The 15,090-nt window shown below is 38.3% G+C and overlaps 1 protein-coding gene across 1 annotated transcript in view; it reads right to left on the reverse strand.

Moving 5' to 3' along the window:
• LOC123654730 (Down syndrome cell adhesion molecule-like protein Dscam2) overlaps positions 1 to 15,090 on the reverse strand; it is a 228,133-nt gene that overhangs the window by 88,185 nt on the left and 124,858 nt on the right. The window contains exons 4-5 of the mRNA XM_045590618.1: positions 9,090 to 9,248; positions 7,496 to 7,645 (exon numbers count right to left, since the gene is read on the reverse strand). Coding sequence (XP_045446574.1) covers positions 7,496 to 7,645; positions 9,090 to 9,248 — 309 coding nt within the window. The remainder of the gene's footprint in view (positions 1 to 7,495; positions 7,646 to 9,089; positions 9,249 to 15,090) is intronic.

The raw sequence follows: 15,090 nt of genomic DNA on the forward strand, positions 1-15,090 counted from the left end.
TTTGTTTATCATGCATGCATTATAATACTACAGGCGATTTTTCTACTTATTATACTACAGATCGACAGTCCTGTGACTGCCTAGTAAAACTAGGACGTAGTCCGACGCCGACGGTTTTTTTTTTTTTTTTTTTTTTTTTTTTTTTTTTTTTTTTTTTTTTTTTTTTTGTTTTTTCCTTACTAAATACTGTTTATGCAGAAGTATACACATAATTGCTTTCTAATTTCTAACATTATTATTTTTCTTATCTATGTCTATATTTACACTTATTTGCCTAGTTATCATATATGTACACTTATTTCCTAGTTACCATATATGTACACTTATGTTCTACTTACAATGTACACTTAACCTATGTTACTGTTAGTAAGGATTTTTTTTTTTTTTTTTCTTATATATATATTATTTTTTATATAGTTATTATTTGTTTATCTATGTATAAGTTATCTATTTCTGTTATTTACTTAAATTTCACTACATAACTATTTATTTATCTATTTTTTTATTTTATTTTATAGGTACATCCACAAAATACATATGGAACATTATATATAATTCACTATTACATTATTATCTAATATGTATCCCATCACGGGGTACACAACATTCCACATTATATTAATGCCGTGTAGCAAGTATAATTAAAATTACTTCGCATAAAAAATTAACAGTAAAGATACTACATGTTAATAATAAAATTCATTTAAAAAGGTCATCAATCAAATTTATATAAAGTGTAAAGTTGAGATAATATTAATAATCAAACTTAGCTTAACTAAAATTTAAATAAATATATCAACATGCAAAATAACTGCTATTTGTAACTATTTGATAAACCAAAAGGATATAAGAATTTATATATTTATATATCTACTTTCTTATTACTATATCATTAGCCACGCCTGATCCCAGCATCTTGAGCAGAGCCCTTGCCAACGACATATCACGCTTGTGGATGGTTCTTTTCAGGTTGTGCTCCAAGATTGTTTTTGTCGAGGCACCCAGCGCTCGGCTAACGAACCTGCCGATTGCGTCATCACCGTCGTCAGTGTAGTAGACACAGGTGTTAGTGTGTCTTGTTAACGCTACTACCGCATGAGGCACACTGTCGTGGATTTGTAGCCTCTCGGTCTTTGTCTGGACGATGATGACCTCGCTGTAGGTTTGCCCTTGTGCTTCATGAATGGTCATGACGCGCGATCCCTCTCCAGCACCGTATCCCTGGTCCATCAGGAATTTTTTCTCTTCCTGCGTATAGACCAAGTATAGGGTGGCCTTTTGAAGTTTTGGTATTGGCGCGCCAGTGTATCCATTCATTCTGAGGGAGTGGATGGTGGGATTTGCCGAGTACATGTTTATATATACCTCGCAGATGGCATATACAACGTCCATGGGACTCCGGTATGTGCAGGACAACTCACGTGAGATGTTGATTGTCAGGTAAGGTCTACAGTACCTTATTTCGAACAGATTTTCTCTGTCTATATAAGGCAACTGGTTGACATCTCCGATGAGAACAACTTCGCTTGCCCCCGAAAGCCGAGCCGCCATTACTATAGCTCCAAAATGGTTCATAAGGGCTTCGTCCACCGTTAAACGGTTACATTTCGTGCCCCTTTTGAATCCATTTGTTAAAATGGAGGCCATAGTACGTACCCTAGACCTGATTTTGTCGCCAAAGCGGCGGGCTAGTTTCTCTTTAAGATCTTTGGCAGCTTCGACCGTCGTGGTAACTACTATTTCCACATTCTCATCGAAGTTCCTAACTATGTGTGTCGTTTTTCCGCACCCAGGTACCCCGTTTATCCACTCCAGCTTCGGCAATTGCCAGCCCACGAGGCCCGCGTCGACATCAAGATCAACTGAAATGGATTTTGCCATCTCAAGCATCCTGTCATCCAGCATTACTCTCGTGCACTTGGCAACCACCAAAACCGGGTCCCTCGGAGGTGTTAAAAATTTTGGTGACGTGTTTTCCCGCCCCGCAGCCTCGGCCGTGCCCACAAAACCACCCGTGCCGCTATAGGCTGCCATATATTTTCCTGACATGTGTCCTTTGATAACCTGGGACGTGTCGTTATTATATATGGCTGCCTCTGCCTCATCGAGCAGCACCATTAGCAGACCTTCGCTGCCTCGCTGATGGGCCTCCAAGATCTTTTTGCATGTGGCCAAGTTGACTTCTCGATTGGCTTTTACTATGGCTAGGAATTCAACCATTGCGTTAATAGCATGGTCTAGCGGGTTCGACGCCGGTCTTAGCCTGGGCGGGGTTACTTGTCCCTTATCGGCCCTAGTTCGGTGAGTTTTCGGCTTAACCGGTTTTCCTAGATGGTCAGCCCTCAGAAACTCCCTTAGAGCCATAGCCTGTCGGTCCGTCGATGTTGAAGGTCGAGGCGCGCGGCGAGACGAATTAAACGTCGTCTTTATTGGAGAGACCAATCTGTGGATGGAATTCTGCAGTGCCACCAAGCGGGTATCGGAAGTCCGCTCACTGTTATTGGTCATGGAAGTGGTGTGTGATCTCTGTGCTGCTATTTTCAGTTGTAGGCGTTCGGATTCACTCAGTGGTGGCTCACTGAGAACCGGCCCCTCAACTGGGGACGATGGCTTAATTTCTGCTTTCAGGAAATTCAGATCTTCCCCCCTGTCTTCATATACTATGATTTCGTGCCTTTCTGATGCTATTAGGCATCCATAGTAATTTGTTATGTCCCCTTTAAAGAAGCCGGTCCTCATGGCATCCACACTAATTTTTCGCGGGCCACTGTCTTGGCCTTCTCCGCAGAGTTTTGAGAGTATTGTGCATGCCCGCGCGAATGGGGTCTCCTCGCCCCATTCGAACAGTACGATAACCTTTTCTTGCAGCTGTACGCATCGATAGTCCGAGCCACTCACCATCCGCAAGTCCAGAGCATCAATCTTGTCACGCTTAATGCTCGTTTTTGCGGTACTCCCTTTTAAGAGCAGGGCGAGTCCCGGCGACACCGTCACTCGATCCGAACTCTCCGAGCGACAGAAACTGATACCTATTTTTTCTGCGGTGTCACTCATGAAAAGGGCTACACCCCGCGTCCTTATACTTGGGTCGCCACGTTCTCCTCTTTCTCTAATAAGCTCTTCAAACGTGGCGTATAGGGTGGTGTGTTGAGACGTTGTCGGTGTTTTTGCCCTCCCAAGAAGTCTCCGCAGCAGTTTAGGGACAGCTTGCAGTGACCTCGCAATTGGATTTTTTGGAATGCTGGATTGTGCAACTGCTGCATTCTGTAATGTGGGCTGTGTTGTATGGACGGCAGATAGTGCAGCGACCGAACCATTTGCTCTGGCAGCCATTTGAGCGACCGTTCTCGCGAATTTGAGAAAAGGCGATCTTGTAGTCTCTTTCTCCAAGATAGTGTTTAGAGAAATTTGGTCTAGTTTTATCTGTAGCTGGGTTTCCAACTCCAGTCTCCTTTGGCTAAACCGTGAACATTCTAAAAGAATATGGATCACCGTTTCCTCGCACTCCGAGTCGCACACACATGAGGGACTACTTTTAAGGCCGAAGCGATGCAGGTACGCCGAGAAGCCCCCGTGACCGGTTAGAATTTGGACATCGACTGGTGTTAGTGTCATATTCTTGATTATAGTCCTGGCGGTTTTTACGCACGGTAAAAACACCTTCGTGACCGAACCAGCCACAGACGACTCATAGCGCCGCTGCCATCTCCTCACCGTCTCCTCACGTATACGCCTCCTAACGTACGATATTGGGACTTGATCGTAGTCGGGGGCCAACTTATTCATTAGTGCTGCCTTCTTAGCTAGTTCGTCCGCTCGCTCATTGCCCGGCGTTCCTGCGTGGGCTCTGAGCCAGAAAAACCTCACAATTCTGCCGTCCTCTTGCATATCACGTATGCACTTTTTCATATCGAGAGCGAGGTGGTGGGTCACTGATGGGCTTCTTAATAGGTCGAGCGAAGATCTTGAGTCGCTTAGGATGTTGATCGAGGTCCAATTTGACCGCTTTGCCATAATTACCGCTCTGTAGAGTGCATACATTTCTGACTGAAAAACAGTATTGTGGGGCTCAAGTTGAAACGTAGAATACCCGGACTCCCTATCCCCCTCCCACCATGTTAGGGCAGCTCCGACTCTTCCCTCTATCTTGCTGCCGTCTGTGAATATAAGGGGACCGGTTATTCGGTGATCTTTAAGAGTTTGGTGATCCAGGCTCTCCAAGCACTCATACTCGGTTGTTATGAGTAGAGATGGGTGGGGATTTTGTAAATATCCCACCCTGCGCTCCATTTCTTTTCCTGGTGGAACGAAGTCCACGCAGTGCCCTTTTTTGATTTTAAATAGGGTAGCAGCCTCCTGGACTCGAAGATCAAGGGGTAATAGACCCGAGAGGACCAAGGCCGATGCCAGAGATACAGTTCTGTACGCTTTGCATAACTTTATAGCGAAACCTCTCTGAAGCGAGCCCAACTGTCTTATAGTCATCAGTTTTTCGGCTGCCGGAGACCATGCGCTTGCTGCATAGAGAACTATAGGCTCTATTACCGCCACATATATGGTCCTCACTATCTCACCATTCAAACCCCACGTAACCCTCACCGCGCGTGCTAGTTGTTTATATATATCTGCGGCTTTTTTACATATAGCAGACACATGCGCGTTAAAGGTCAATTTAGAGTCTATGACCAAGCCCAGCAATTTGATTTCGTTTACAAAGCCCAGCCGAGTGCCAGCCATATGAATTGTGGGGAGGTCATATTTGAGCTTTCTTGTAAGTAGCATCGCTTTGGTCTTGTGCGGTGCGAAGCTCAACTTATTAAGGTTGCCCCAATCATGAACGGCAGCAAGGATCGTATCAGCTTGGGATTGCAATACGCTAGTCTGGTGGTGAGAGAACACAAGGACCACGTCATCTGCAAATGCTTGACAATAAATCCCTGACATTGCCATTTTTTGGAGTAGCGGGTCCAGGATTAGGTTCCAGAAGGTTGGTCCACCAACTGGAATTTGATAGTTTGATAGACCAGTTTCGCATGATACCTTTCCTGAGCGTAAGCACGGATATAATCGTTTCTTTATGTGGTTCTCTAGTAATGTGCAGATTCTAGTATTAATGTTTCACTTTTTTTTTGGGCTACGAAAAATTGTTTTGGATTTTTATGCTGAAGTACATTGCCAGAGTAGCTCGTATATGAAGACAACGTCCAATTTAAAAAAGGGCTAGGAATTTTTTTTCACGTGGTTCGTCATCTATTATACTCACTAAACATCCTATTTGAACATTAGGCGCCGAACACCTTATATAATATGGGGAAAATGCAAATGTTCCAGACGAAAGACAAGGACATACAAATTGTTGCAGTTCAGGTAAGTTCTGTAAGGATGGATTTCGCAATAACCTCTTATGTGAGTGAGAATTGAATTTAAGCTAGTGGCGACATCTATCGCGCAACATACTAACTACGTAATTAGAGAAAACTGACGTATGATACTCAGAGAATCAGAGTTTTCAAAGTGATTGAGTATACAAGAACCCGACAACAGCCGTTGGGGGCGCAGTAGCCCGCTTAGACACAACACCCGTCTGGTCGGAGGATCCTTTTTCCTCACACTAACAAGCTTTTTAAATCCATAGTTCAATAATTTGCCTAAGGCAGATTAGGATTGCTCAATATATACCTGTAACTAAAGTCCCCTACTACCGAACATATAATAAATTTCAAGCTACAACACTTGTAAGCTCGGTACTAAGCCGCTCCACTGAACCATCCCGGCTTAAAAGATTAATCCCTTCGTTGTTTATGAGTTTAAAATATAATTTATACTATATTATCACGATTCAAAATTCAGCTTGTAATATCCACTACAGGCTTTATCCACCACGCTACTCTATTGCGGGCTTACGGATATATATTTCCTACTACGAGTACCTAACGATCGCTACCAGGTATTTTTTGCTCTACGAGGCACGTTGGAGAGACCAACAAGAATAGACAACCATACCGGAAAGAAATATTTGTATACATACAAATATCCATCCCGAGCGGGAATCGAGCCGACAATCGGCGGTGTGTGAGTACGGTACACGTATCACTACAACAGAGCGATATTATACTATATATATCATATTATATTAATATAAAGCAATTTTAAAATATTTTGGTCACCTGGAAAACGCCAATGTTCTGAAAGGCTTATGCTATGGAATCCTAAGAAAATATTACTCAATTAAACATATACTCATTATTTACAAGATACAATTCTATTTAGGCATTTTTCAAAACCTATAAGTGTTCCGTCGGTACGGTATCAGCTATCATCTTAACAGGCACTCCATTCACACCCTATATTAATGTTTCGAGCAAGCCATTCATCATTCCTCGGCCTTCCCTGCCAACATTTCCATTTATATTCACACCTAATATTGTTTCCGTAACATGACACTTTTTTTTTCTTATAATTACAATTTTCGGTATCTGGGACGCTATTTGGCTATTTTAATCATGTTGTAATGGTCCATCAGTGACTTTCTTTATGCGAATATCATAAAATTTTAGGGTAGTTACATTACGACGCCATAAAGACCCTTACATAGTTTTTTTATTACTAAAGTGGCAAAAAAGCGTACGGTTCACCTGATGGTAAGCGATTGCCTTAGCTTATAGACGCCTGTAACACCAGGGGTATTAGTGCCAGTGCGTTGCCAATCCTATCGCTGACCCTCTGAAAGAAGCTCCGGTTACATTACTCACCACAGGAATACAACAATACTTGAGAGCATGGTTATTTAACTGAAATCTTTTATTAGATTAAGGATCCTTTCTCAGTCGAGATGCTCTAAATATTTGAGCAATTTATTTCATGCTGTGTCCTACATTAATAGAATAATAATATAAGAATAAGTCTAATTGTCTGCTGTGTGGCTACTGCAGTTTAGAATATAGCTACCCCCTCTCTTCCCATGGGTGTCGTAAGAGGCGACTGAGGGACAACAAAGTTTCATTAGCATCGTGAAACTGGTGAAGCCGACAGATGGCGGAATAATCATCCAACTGCTGGCTTTCAAATGCACAGACCAAAGACGGTGAAGTGTGTAAGTCTATTTAGGAAGAGTTTTGACCAACATCTTAAGGTCTCTCTTGACTGTTGAATCGAGGGTCAGATTCTAATGGCAGTGTTGCTTGAAATAGCCCACATTGGCATTGTGAGGAGGTTTCCTAGCCTGGTGCCTTAGCTGTCGGTGGCCTGGGCCTCAACCTGCCACCAGAGGACTACTATTTTTTAAAATTTAAATGATTTTATTTGTTTTTTTTTTATAAATATAGTAAAAAGATTAATAATAAGGAAATATACTAGATAAAACAATAATAATAATACTTCACCAAATCTTATTAAAAATAACTATTATCAAGTTTTTTATAAACATAACCCTACCATGACGCCACAATTGCTATTGGTAGAAATCAGTAAAGGGATAAAAATAAGTAATACTCACGCGCAACATCAATACTAATAGGTGAGCTCCGACGTCTCTCCCCGGTGAGGGAGTCCAGCACTGAACACGAATACTGAGCGCTTGCGTCGTCTACTCGTACCGATCTTACAATCAGCTTCCAACCCTCGTCCACTGACAACGTAGGTCCCGCTAGAAATACAGTAATACTATTAATAAACCCCTTTCTTGATTTCTATGTTTTCGTAAAAACATATGAACATAATATAAATAATGTAATGAAGGGTTTGTACATATAAGCAAGTCAAATCTTTTAGCTAATACGTAGCACGAAATGATCTAGGTGCCAGAGGCACCAGCCGTCATTAAGTTATAATCACATTCACTATCACACAGTAACTAAATCTCACACAGAGACATGTCAAAGAATCTTTCAGTGCAGTTAAGTCATTACCAATTTTAAACAAAAGTATTGAAGATCAATCATGGTGTAAACAAATTCATATAATGTCTAGCGTTTCTATTTGATAAGTTTATTTCATTTTATATATTTTAATCCCTTGTTAGATGAATTTGACAAATCCAAAGCAAATTTGTTTGCCAAATTTCTAAAACAAAACAATATAGAAATCTTTCATTCTGGTATTTTTTATTAAATTCGGGAAAATGACAAATAAGTGTGCAGGATTAAATAAAAAAGGCAAACAAACCGACCACCGTTCCGGTTTATTCCGAAAATTGAATTAAGCAGTCCTCGAGCAAATTTATTTGAATTAGGAGTTAAATTTAATCAAATAAAGGTAATTCGTAGCGGAAGTCAGGTTCGCGTAAAGTTGGAATTTCGCCAGAACTTGGTTTTTGTTAAACTAATAATGGCTCATCCTATATGTGGTTCCGTTTGCAGAACAATGACGATATTTCGCAAAGGAAGAATTGTTGAGAACTTTATTGAATATAATCCTATTAATATTATAAATGCGAAAGTTTGTGAGAATGTATGTATGTATAAACATACTACTTACTCTTTCACGCAAAAACTATTGGACTGATTTTAATGAAACTTGGTACGTAAATAGCAAGGGATTTAAAATAACACATAACCTACTTATTGTCTCGACGTTTCCACGGGATCGGAAATGAAGCGGATGGAACCACGTGGCGCAACTAGTTACGTATGATATTTATATGTAGAATTGTATCACATAAATATAATTGAAATTAAAGCTCATAGCTTGGTTACAAACTGGAAATACTTTAAGCGATACAAGACAAACTTTTAGGGAGCAAAATTGTGGGTTTCGAATATGGAGAAGATGATCAAAAGCATTTTTGTGTCCCTCTTTGCTAATTATCCTTTCTTAATAAGTTACTCTAGACTATGGACGCCTGAAAAACCTGCATTTGAAATCAAAGAAGATACTCCCGAGAACTTGGGGACACAACACTACTTGACAGTATGGTTCACTGTACTCTTTTAATTTTTCTTGTCCTTCAGATTTTGAGTAACACATTTCTACCGTGGCCTAGAATATCAGTTTTTCGTTATACCCACAATCAAGATAACACATAGTCAAAATTTCCTTGATATATACTAGGCCAGCTTAATTTATTGTATAAATATTGCAAAGTTACTTACAAAAATGATCACCAGCAGACAGAACAGCATCGTCTCTATACCACGCTGCAACTGAGGCGTGTTCTCTGACCGCGGCTGGTGTGGTGCACGTCAGTAACGCTAGACCTCCCACTTCTGCTGGTGTCGATGTAACATGTACTTGCCAGTCCTGCCACACGACTGTAAAGAAAAATTAAAATGTTACTTTATTGTCAATGCTAGTTTGTTATTGGTTCCTCGTATAATTTATTTCTAAATACTAATCGTTAATATTGTAGTATTTTTTAATACACAATAAAATAATATCATCATTGGCCTTAGTCCGTCTATTGCAGATGATTTAGACAGTGTCAGACAGACACTGTGACCTAGGACAGTTTTCAGGAAAACGCAGAGTTGCCTAAGCTCTGCGCCACTCTCTCGACCTCACTGGCTAGGCCCACAGGAACGGCGAATCGTTACGTGTGGAGCCAGTTCGGCTGCAGGAGTCTTTCGCATTTTTGAGCTATGCCACGAATGTTTGACGCATACCCTATTCCGGGTTTCAAATGAAGTTTTCCTTCTCCAGGACCCTGATGATTTTGAGCCAGTTTTATCCCTCGGTCGCCTTTTACGACCCTAACGGGAAGAAAGGGGGTGGTGCTATTCTACTCAGCCGACACCACACGACAAGTAGTATACCCACACTATAAACAATGATCAATTTTAATAATTTAACCAAATATTTAAAGGATGTAGACTTCAGCTACCAGTTGGTGCAGATGTCACTGCGAATGGCTGCTACGCCAACGGTTTCGGGTCAGTACTATACAGACATTATACAAATTACTAATAAATATCTGTATAGCGAAGATACATAACGGAAAACAGCTGGTTTCAGAGGGCGCATGACCGGACGAAGTGGTGAACATTAGCGGAGTCTTATGTTTAGCAGTGGACTTTTATAGTGTAATGGATTTTTTTAAATCAAATTTAAGGGCTTTATCGCAAGAGCGATTATGTCACCCGGGTTAGGAGACTTAGATTAATTATTACATATACATAACTAAAGTTCTCTTATCCACTAATATAACATTCGGGCCAAGTTTGAGAGTGGGTCAGCCAGAATAATGGATGGATGTTTGAACTGTATAGGTGCTATATCTGTTTGTCTTTACTTAAGAGGTTTTGTTTATATTTCGCGTATTTCCGGATTCCGAATACAGGATTTTGAATCGTTGAGTGTAAAACGTGTATTAATGTTTACAATACACCCTAACCTAACCTAACCTATCCTAAATCCTTCATAACATAAGCGTGTATTCAGGACATAACGTGTAACGTTTCAGAATATCTGACCGCTGAATTAAATCCAAAGCAAAGTAAGTAAATGTTGTCTGGATTATTTAAATAATATCAAAGCATTCTCATTTACGAGTTATTTTCCTATATTATTCACGTGTGGGTTCATAAGTACGGCGCTCGAGGATTTCGCATTACGTACAAAGGGAATTTAATATGCACTTGAATTTATTTTAGTGTGATAAATAGTTTTGTGTCTGTGTTGTCAGAAAATGAATATCTCAGCGACTGATCCGTCGACCTAACAGTACGGCGCTAATGTATGAGTATAGCAACGTGTTACTAGACTTATCATCATAAGTACCTCGACCTTACAGAAGGTCACAGCTAAATAATACTGCTTTCAATCAGTGTTATGTTCCTGTTGATAAACGACCAAAGCTCCTTTCCACGCTTGCGATGTTTTTGGCATTAGCGTTTATAGGCTACGGTAATTGCTTACTGTCAGGTGAGCCGTATGCTTGTTTGCTGACCTAGTTGACTGCATATTGTTGAAACGTATCATATCGAGACTCCTAATATCGTGCTGTTATTCTACGCTTTGTCTTTAAGTCGATAAAATCGTAGGTTAAAATAACAACTTCTTTTAATCGTATAGACTCTTCTCATGTCACACTACATGTGTTTGATAAGTAACTCCTACAGATAGTAATCTTTAACATAAACCCGTAACGTGATGTTATAAAAGAATGTAATTATATAAATATCTTATAACATACACGCGGTCGTCTCCTAAGGTAAGCATCTTAATGCTTGTGTTATAGGAAACAGCCGGCTGATAAATATAGCTATATATTTTTTTGATAAATGTACATAAACATAATAGATACATAAGTAAATAAATATAAATATTACACCCAGACTAAGAAAAAAGAGAAAAGAGAGAAAGGAGGGCCACTACAAACTGCGCCAACGGGCTTGTCGAAATAAATCAAATTTAAATAAGGGTTCTTAATTTCAGCGAGTTCGGTTACACGAACTAAATTATTATAATTCTAAAATATACAAAAAATATGAAAAGTTTTTTGGGAGGTGATTATCTCAGGTACAAAAGCTATGCACGCAGATATGGAACAGAATGGAAAAGCTTTTTCTGTAAAACGGATAATAAATCTATGGGTAGTGGAATTGTGCATTGAAATGCAAATTTTAACGAAAAATTTACAGCGGTTTAAATCGTACGTTTTTTTAAATAGTTAACACATAAATGTCGGGGCTTCGTGACACTGGCTGTCGTGCAAAACGTAGGTATGTGACAACATTTTTAACCGACTTAAAAAAAATTGAGTGTTTTCGATTTGAATGATTTTTTTTAATGTGTGTTGCCGTACAACTTTTTACTGGTTGGGTTAGGTTAGGACTAATTTAGATGCCGATAGACTTCGGCCGGCCGGACGACACGACCCCATACGTCTGAGGGGTGGCCTTGTTGTGAGCGAGGCCACCCCACCATTATGTCGGGGCCCGGAGGCTTTGTCCGGGCCTACCGCTGAGGCGAGGTGGCGAATGCTAGCGCGACCCCATCTCGCCCCACCCAGGCGGATGACTGCTAACACGTGGTGGTTTTTAGTCAGTAGGAGTCTGACATAACCCTCTGGCGCCCCCGCGCTGGAGTGTATCCATGATGGATTTTCCCCACGTAAAAAAAAGGACTAATTTAGATGTAATTTTTTTTCAAATCGAAAGCTGGTCCTGCTCACATGCCTATATTAATTTTTTTTTTAGTTCTGAGGAGTACTTTTACTGAGGAGGCTTGACTGGGGAGTAATCTGGTGAATGCGTGACGAGAGCGTTACGAAAAGTGTGAATGGAGCAAAAGAGGTGTGCGAGTACACATTTTCTGTCGCTCTTTCTCTCATAGCCGTTTCGTATAATTATCTAAGACACAATGCAGGCCTATTGTGCAGAAATTTTATTTCAGTCGTGTGGTCTAAAGGACACTCGATGTCGAGTTATACTTAACTATTTTTTTGTTGTCCTATATTACTAGGTCGATTTAATTGAAATAATTTTTTTTCGCTTGCAAGCAAAAACAATTATGTACCTAATTATCCAATTATGCAGTGACAAGTTTAAAAGGGTATCTCTTGAGTTTCTTGCTTTTTACTCTCAGCTGAATCTTTATAATTAATTCCATTGTAGTTTTAAAAGTGCTTTTCTATCTATATTTATATTCATTTCGATATTACCCAAATGTGTGTCAATTTTGCATGATACAAAAAAAGAAACAACCTATCTTATCTATATTATCAATCAACGAAAAACGTCAGATTCTTCATTTAGTTTGTCATTCAATTTAAAACAAGCCCGCAGTCACAAAATAAAGTTACAAAAGAATGACAGCTCGCGTGTTCCACTCACGACGATCATTTATCGTCGAAAGAAATAATTAAACTATCCGAAATGTTAAGTTTTTTATAAGATACGACACTTGCCTTTCTACTTTACTTGTGATAAATTATATTTTATTTTTTTAAATCGATAGTACCATTGTTTCAATACATCATCACTTCATACATCATCGTTTTCTTATTTAAAACGCGCAACGGATTTTGATGCAGTTTTCAACGTTATGTGGAAAATTTATTCCTAAAGATTTATATATATATATATATATATATATATATATATATATATATATATATATATATAAAAAATATTTTAATTACTAGTGTAAAAGTGAGAATTTCATGTTTCATTCCATCTACTGGGTTAGATTTTTTTTTGTTGGGATAGTCCCTTTAACGAAGAAGGCTATAGATTATATAATATTTAAATTATCGTAGGAAAAATCGCGGTGCACAGCTTGTATACACATAAACATGTACCAAACGTTTACGCCTGATAATCACGTTTGCGACCATATTGTTCGTACGAGAACATTGTTCTAAAAAAGATGTATTATTTAAAAAAAAGAAAACAAAAAATAATACTAACAATTGCTTATATTAGCATAAAATATGTTACAAAAATTGAATACATTAGAAAAGGATGAAAGCCCACAAATAATATACGAAAAGTAAAGAGAACAAAGGAAAAAATAAGAGAAAACTAATGAAAAAGTCGGCGAAGCTAAGTGCTAGTTGATACAAACATCAAACGAAATATGAATCTGATTTCTCTCAAGTAAATATCCTAGTTGATGTTATTTTGAAACAATAAATTATTTATTTACCATCCGTAATTTTTTTTAGATAACTTCATACAATATATTTATTTAAAAGAATACATTTTTCTATGTTAATATAAGGTGTAGCGTTTTATTTGGTATTAATAACATTGGGAGCTACTTTTGGGACTTTAAAGATAGCTGATCTGACAAATGGAAGGACTTCGAAATCTAACTCAATTCAATTGTTACCTATTGTTTTCTAATGTTTACGCGAACGTCGCTCATTATAATGTAACAATTTTTTCGGATATTATCGCGGTTTATTAAGTTTTTTACATGCCCGATGTTTCGGATAGTTCACAGCAACCATGGTCGCGGGAGGACTCCCGTGACTATAACGCGTCTAAAAAACTTACACAATACGACAATTTTTTTCGACAAAAGACATCAGATGTTTCACAGCTGGGAACATTTTGAATTGGAAAATTAAATTGTCGTTTTTACTATTTTCAATTACTTATTATTTATGTTTCTCACCGTTAAATTCTTCCCTGAACTATCACAAATATATTAATTTGTTGCGAACAGCAAGTGATTATCATTTATTTACAAATACGCACACGAAGAAAGTTTAAACAGACTGTGATATAACATGTTTGTAAAGTCATTGTGCGTGAATCCGCAAGAAACATCTTTGTATAACTGTATGATATGAATACAATTATACATAATATTTGTATATTAGTTTTCAACTCAAATTTATTCACGCCTAACTCCTGTATTACACAAATAACCTTATCCTCTTTCACTCTGACCCTCGATTCAATTAATTTTCAAGTCGAGTCGTTTTGAATATTTTAAAACGATTTTTCATTATCTTAAATATTTTGTCTGAATATAATTTTTGTGCTACTTAAACGTGACAAGAAAAATTATTATTAAAGATATCGTATTCTCGATATAGTGTTTGTAAAATTTCTTAAATTAATTAAAATATTATCATTTTTCAATAAAACACAGACATGCTTTTAACATTCATAATCAAACATTTTTTAAACATTCATAATCAATCAAGCTTTATTTAAATAGGCTTCAAAAGTACTGTCGAATCGTCATTCTCGTAAATAAAAATTTTTAATTGATTAATATTTTTAAAAGTGAATGTGGATTCTGCAGAGAAGAATCAGTAAGAAACTCAGCAGTTACGCTTTTTAAATAATATATAAACTGCGTTTTAGTACAACTGCGCCATTTTTGGCGCGAACTTGAGGTGGCCTATGTCCAGCAGTAGACTGCGATAGGCTGAAGTAAGGGAGTGAGTTTTAGTACAAAATTAGTTAATATCTTGGATTTCACAGCGTCACACATCTATATGAACTATATAATTCTGCACCGAATAATACGCTTTAGCTGTTAACTTCTTCTTAATAAACACTTCAAATTTATGTTAAGAGATTTCAAAAAATTTTTGTGGGATTTTATTAAGCATGCGAATACTATAACCCAGAAAGGAGACGTATACTTTGCGCTGTCAATTTCCGATGCTAATTAAAATCACCTCTCTATTTT

Source organism: Melitaea cinxia, chromosome 1 (assembly GCF_905220565.1).
Source record: "Melitaea cinxia chromosome 1, ilMelCinx1.1, whole genome shotgun sequence".
NCBI classification, from domain to species: Eukaryota; Metazoa; Arthropoda; class Insecta; order Lepidoptera; family Nymphalidae; genus Melitaea; species Melitaea cinxia.